The sequence below is a fragment of the Geotrypetes seraphini genome, chromosome 5 (assembly GCF_902459505.1).
Source record: "Geotrypetes seraphini chromosome 5, aGeoSer1.1, whole genome shotgun sequence".
NCBI lineage: Eukaryota > Metazoa > Chordata > Amphibia > Gymnophiona > Dermophiidae > Geotrypetes > Geotrypetes seraphini.
This window is the reverse complement of record NC_047088.1, coordinates 109,816,555-109,823,250: the sequence shown is the minus strand read 5'-3', so window position 1 is coordinate 109,823,250 and position 6,696 is coordinate 109,816,555. Positions and strand designations below refer to the sequence as shown.

At 42.7% G+C, this 6,696-nt stretch overlaps 1 protein-coding gene across 1 annotated transcript in view; it reads right to left on the bottom strand.

Annotated features, from left to right (window-relative positions):
• Nucleotides 1-3,022: 3,022 nt before the first annotated feature.
• The window catches only part of BICDL2 (BICD family like cargo adaptor 2), a 166,911-nt gene continuing 163,237 nt past the window's right edge, over nt 3,023-6,696 (bottom strand). The window contains exon 11 of the mRNA XM_033947146.1: nt 3,023-5,060. Within this exon, the coding sequence (XP_033803037.1) occupies nt 4,866-5,060 (195 nt within the window). The 3' untranslated portion in view covers nt 3,023-4,865. The remainder of the gene's footprint in view (nt 5,061-6,696) is intronic.

Here is a 6,696-nt window from a genome sequence, read left to right as displayed (position 1 = left end):
CTGGGCCTCTTCTCCCTTGAAAAGAGGAGACTGAAAGGGGACATGATCAAAACATTCAAAATACTGAAGGGAATAGACTTAGCAGATAAAGACAGGTTGTTCACCCTCTCCAAGGTAGAGAGAACGAGAGAGTTGAAAGGGGATAGATTCCGTACAAACGTAAGGAAGTTTTTCTTCACCCAGAGAATGATAGAAAACTGGAATACTCTTCCGGAGTCTGTTATAGGGGAAAACACCCTCCAGGGATTCAAGACAAAGTTGAACAAGTTCCTGCTAAACTGGAAGTACGCAGGTGAGGCTGGACTTATTTAGAGCACTGGTCTTTGACCTGGGGGCCACCGCGTGAGTGGACTGCTGGTCACAATGGACCACTGGTCTGACCCAGCAGCGACAGTTCTTATGTTCTTATGTTATGATCTTAGGCAAGTCACTTCACCTGCCATTGCTCTGAGATAAAAATTTAGATTGTAAGCCCTCTAGGTGGCAGGGAAATAATTACCATATCTGAATGTAATATGCTTTAAACTACTCCTGAATATATGTGATCTAAATCCAGATAAATAAATAAATAGCAGGCTGGAAGACCAGATTCATAAGGAGCTTAAGAGGTGAGATTCTACCAAGAGGAACAAATAAAAAAGGGGATCTGCATTTGAGGCTCCGACTGGTTAAAGGAGAAATAAGGAGAGGCAAATGCACAAGACGACTCAGTGAGTTTAATTCTCAGTTTCGAAACTGCCTCTGTTATTTTGAGTCTGTTCATTTTTGTCTTTCATGTCCCAATCTTTAAAGTAACAGATGCACTGTTGAATTTTAACATTCAATTAATTATGGGGTATATTTTCAGACAGTGTGTGGACTGGATTAACTTTTTCCCATCGTAATAAATTTTACGTTACGCTGGTTCCAATCGTAATTATTTTAGCAAAGTTTTGTATTATTCACTGTTATCATTTACGGCTATTGTAAACATAATGTAAATAAGTCATAAGTCTGTAAATTCAAATATTTTGTGTTCCTGGCTCTTTATTAGTCCATACAGACTGTTTATCCACGATGGCAACGACATTTTTGGAATGTCCCGTCATCCGGGACACAAGAAAGGAAAAGGTTAAGTTAAATGCCAGTGCCAGCATTTGACTTAATCCAGATATTCAGTGCTACTAAAAATATAAACATGGGCGCTAAACATCCAGAAAGTATAGTTATTACATAGAAGGTCTAAACTACAAATATAAATTACTGTTTAATGGCTGAATATTGATGTGAAAGGGATAATATGAAAGCCCACCATTGCTCCTCCCTTATACCTATAGGCTGAATTCAATAAAAGGTATACTTCTACGTCCATATTCACGGGGGTTAGGGGCAAAGATGGCCCGCAAATATAAAAAAAACACGAATAACTCATCTATCTCATTTGCGGTATTTTTGTTAAATCCCTCGCGAATACCGTGAAATCGTGAATATAACTTATTGTTGAGTTTCACGATTGTTTTTAAAAAACAAGTTATGTATTGAAGTTCTTGCAGTGTTACCCGCTGAAAACCCCCCAAAATGTTCTCTCTGCACATTGAAGCAAGTTCTGAAAAAATCCAAAATTTTCTCTCTGCATGCTGAAGCAAGTATTGAAAAAAAGCAGAATTTACTCTCTGCACGCTGAAGCAAGTGCTGAAAAAAAGCGCCACACTTTTTCTTGGCACTCCAGAATGATGTCATTTGGTGGGGTGGAGCCAGTAAGATAAAAACCGCAAATAATTGAAGTCACGAGTGCTGAACCCGTGAATATGGAGGGAGAAGTGTACTCACAAATTGGCGCCAGAAAGATCTGCACTAAACTGGTAACCTGTAAACAGTGTTTCTCAACTCGGTCCTGGAGTACTCCCTTGTCAGTCAGGTTTTCATGGTCTCCACAATAAATATGCATAAACTTGATTTGCATACACTGCCTCCATTATATGCAAATTTCTTTCATGCATATTCATTGTGGATATCATGAAAACCTGACTGGCAAAGGGGTACTTCAGGACCGAGTTGTAAATGATGCTTGTGCAGAATACCCTTTCTAGAATAGTGCTTAGAGCGGATTCCCAGCCCAACTTTAGGCTTCAGACTTTATGCCTGCTGAAACCTGGCATAAATGACATTGCCTAATTTTTAGGACTTGTGCATGCAAATGATAGTAATCTATTATATTACACCCAACTTCTAGGAATGCCCCTGATTTGCTCAGATTCCTCCCATGGCCACACCACTTCCGAGTGGCAGGCTAGAAGATTTAGGCACTGAGATTATAGAATAGTGATTTGGTAAGTAAATTAGTGGAAATGCTTCCAAAACAGAGAATACTGATGTTCTTGGCCTAGACTTTAAAGGTGTCAAATACCCAGGGCATATAGAAGAACCTGTTCCTGCTTACTTTAGGGTCAGGTACATGTGCTGCTCCACAGGAGCATCACTGCAGCACTACGGTCTTCTAGTGCTCCTTTTCTGATTCTCATATGGATCCCTTCTGCCCTTCCCCCAGCTCTCAAGCTGTCTATTGGCGCCATAATTTTTACTCTAGTCCTGATTACTTCCACTAAGATAGGGTTACCAGACATCCAGGAAAACCCAGACATGCCCTCTTTTTAGAGAACTGTCTGGGTTCCTGGACGGACTTTTCAAAACCCGGCAGTTTGTCCGGGTTTTGGAAAGCTCCGACGAGCTCCGGCTACATGTAGAGCAGTGGTCTCAAACTCAAACCCTTTGCAGGGCCACATTTTGGATTTGTAGGTACTTGGAGGGCCACAGAAAAAATAGTTGATGTCTTTTTAAAGAAATGACAATTTTGCATGAGGTAAAACTCTTCATAGTTTATAAATCTTTCCTTTTGGCCAAGTCTTAATAATAATATTGTCATTTATAGCTAAAGAGTCATATGATCAAGAAACTGTTTTATTTTACTTTTGTGATTATGATAAACATACCGAGGGCCTCAAAATAGTACCTGGCGGGCCGCATGTGGCCCCCGGGCCGCGAGTTTGAGACCACTGATGTAGAGGGTATTTGAGCATGCATGGATGACGTCACACATATCCACACATGCTCCAGGCCCTCCAGTTGTGGCCGGAGCTTGTCAGGGAAGAAGAAGGAGGTTTATGGGAGCGGGGCTAGAGGCTGAACTGAGAGAGGCTGGGGCAGAATGGGGCAGAGCCAAAGGCAGAACAGGACGGGGCCAGAGGCAAAACAGGGTGGGACCATGTGTCTGGATTTTTGAGGCCCCAAAAATGGTAACCCTATGAAGAGAGGCAGCAGCAGCAGTGCTTCTGTTGCTCAGATTCAGGGAAAGGATCTGGGAGCAGTCCCAAAGGTGTAACATCTTTATACTTGTGTTTATAATTAATTTCACTTTTCATCAAGACATGGTATAGGTTACATTTTCAAAAGAAGCAGTTGTGCACAAGTGAGATTTTATGCACAGAAGCCTGTACATGCCAATAATAGAATGAATTCTGGATAAATGTTAGATGATTAAAGCATCTGAATATCAGATTAGAAACTTACTGAGTACTCAGTTAAATACTTAAATACTGGTACAATAACTTGTAGCATATTTAAATGTCTCCCATTCTGAAAATGAATGCAACAAATTGGAGCCAAAGCCCTATCACTAAACCATCCTACTTTCACAGATGTTTTAGACTGACAGCTGTATTTACAAGCTTAGCTTGTATTTGAATATTTATCAAGTGTTTAATTTGTGCCTTTGTGAATTTCTGTATTAAACTTTGAACTTCTATGCCAATCTCTAATGAGTGATAGCAAGAACTTCTTGGGAAAGACAGACTGAACTAGCTGTCTAGAATGCCTTGTCAGAGACTTTAGTGAGATACCATATAGGTTCACACCCCTTTACTCCCCCTACCTTCCAGCACCTGAGAGACCAAAGTAAAAAGTGATGGGAGCAAGGACAGTATGGTATGGAAAATCCTTTCTTTCACACTATCGAGAGGTCTTTTTTGAATATTCTTTGCCTTGCATTAGACAGAGATACCTCCCCCCAAATTGTCAAATGTTCCATCATAACAAATTTAATAAAAATTACATTTTTCACACATATGGGATAGGTCACACGCTCATTCTGAGTAAAAGTCATTCAGTTTCTCCATCTTTGCATCTTCAAAATGACTCAATGAGTCTAAATGAAGCCTGTCTCATTTTTGTCTGCAGCATTTCTCATGGGAGCACTCAGGCATGCAGAAAAACATTTGTCTTTTCGGGGTGTTTTTGGCTATGTGCTGTACATAGATTCCAGGGAGTGGCGGTGTTTTTAGAAAAGATAGTACTATTGACTGATATGGCATGCTCCTGGCCTTTCACTGAGGAGGCTCCAGGTACTGATGCATAGGGTCAGTAAATATGGAACAAAAAAAAAATAGAGTGTTATGAGGTGTTCCTGGGCTTACAATGCACAAAGACTAAAGGAAACACTTCTGAGGCAGAGCAGCAGGAAAAGAAGGGGAACCCTTGGGAGATGAGTCTCAGCTTATTTTAATATGATGGTTAAAGGTACTTTTAGAACTTGTTCACCTGAGTTTACTAATTAGCCACAGGCTCATAAGAATAGATAGAAAAGAACATGCAAGCTGCATTACATGTGGAACCTAAAACAAAGCTCCTGTCTCTGACAAATAGGTGCAGCTTCAAAGGGAGAAGGCCATTCGGTTCCTTTCCATCCCTTCATCACAAAGATCACCACCAGCAGCAATGGTAGCATCAATATTAACTGCACCTGGAAAGCATTTCAAGCATGTTCTAATTCCTCTACCTTCTTTTTACCCTCTCCTTTGCATCGTCCCAAGTGTCTCTCCCTCAATCCCCTATCAGCTTTTCTTGAAGAAAGAGAAGAACCCCTTTCCCTCCTTGCTGGAATCCATTTCATCTTTGAAGCGGAAGGAAAAATTGCGGCGTGAACCCCGGCTCCTCAAGTTCTTAGCAGGACTGTTCTCCAGTGACTTGTTCTGCTCCTGCTGTCGTTGACTCTGCAGCTGCTGATTTATCACTATTTGCATATCATCCTGTAAATGGAGAAAACAGAGAGGTGGAGTCAATGCCAGGAAAACAGAAGATTCTAATTTAAAATGAGTGAAGAATGCTATTCCAGGAAAATTAAAAGCGTGGCTCTGCCGGCCATGGAATGTTTTCTGGTGTTGCCACAGTCACCTTTTCCTTTAGCTAGGGATTTTTCCTTTGTTGTAGACTTCAAGCTTTTGATTTACAGGAAGCAGTATATGAGCATACTTAGAAGAAATACAGTAGAATCTTGTCTATCCGGCATTCAATTAACCAACACTCTCAACCAACTGGCAAAAAAAAAAAAAGAAAAGTCTGCACTCCTCAGACAATCTCCAAACAATCCCCCTCCTTCCCTCCCTCCAGCCCCTGAAGCAGTTGGCAGCCACAAATGTCTCTCCCTCCAGCCCTCAAAGCAGCAGCGGCAGCTGTCCTGCCAACCCTCTAGGCCCGAGGCAGCAGCAGCAGCCAATCCTGACAACCTCCCTCCCTCCCTTACTGAAAGAGTAGCAGCAGCCGGTAAACAGAAGAAGCACCAGCGGTGAACAGAAGTAGCGCCGTAAATAGGCTGCTTCCAGCCGGCCCTGGCAGGGCCTTTCCTCTGCTACATTACTTCCAATGCAGTAGAAGAAAGGCCCTGCTGGAGCTGGCTGGAAGCAGCCTGTTTACAGCGCTTCTGTTCACCGTCTCGCGCTTCTTCTGTTTACCACCTGTCACTATTCCTTTGGAAAGGGAGGGAGGGAGGGATGGACGGGGTGTCAGGATCAATTGATGTTGCTGCTTCAGGGCTGAGGGAGGAAAAGGGGGAGGGGGGGGTTGTCAGGATCAGCTGCTGCTGCTGCTTAAGGCCCGAGGACGGTTGCCAAGATTGGCTGCTGCTGCTGCTTTGGGGTCAGGGGGGGGAGGGGTTATCAGGATTTGCTGCCGCTGCTGCCTTGAACCTGAAGAGAGGGGGGTATTGTCAGGTCCAGCTCTGCTGCTTCGGGGGTTGGAGGAAGGGAGGGAAGGAGGGCTGATGTCAGGAATGGCTGCCTGCTGCTACAGTATTTTTTACACCAATTCTTAATCAACCAGAAACTACAGTTATCCGACATCTACCAGTCCCCATGGGTGCTGGATAGATAACAATCTACTGTAGGTTTTTTAACCAACTACAAAAAAGAGTACCACCTACTGCAATGCACTTGTAGTTCTCTTCTTAGCTGCAGTTCCTATTTCTTACCATTAGAGGGAACTGTTAACTACTTTAAAAGTACATACAGTAGACTCTCAGTTAACCTACACCCATGGGGATTGATAGATGCTGGATAAATGTAGTTTCTGGTTGCTTGAGAGTCACTATTAAAAATAGGCCTAACTAATACTATACCCCATACTATGCCATACGATAAACTTTTCCAGACAAACTATCGGATATGTGGTAGACAAAGCGTGGGCATACTCAGCTGTGGCGTGCCAAGGGGAAAGCCGATAGTCGATCTGACCTCGACACATCGGACCACAGTATCAAGCAAGGATACTGAATCAGGAAATGGCAATAGAGGGCTCGAGACTGTGTGGACATTTTCTGGACTAAAACCCAAAGACGCCTTGCAGGGATCAAAGGAACTTAAGGAACTAAAGAGCGACAAAATGAAGAAA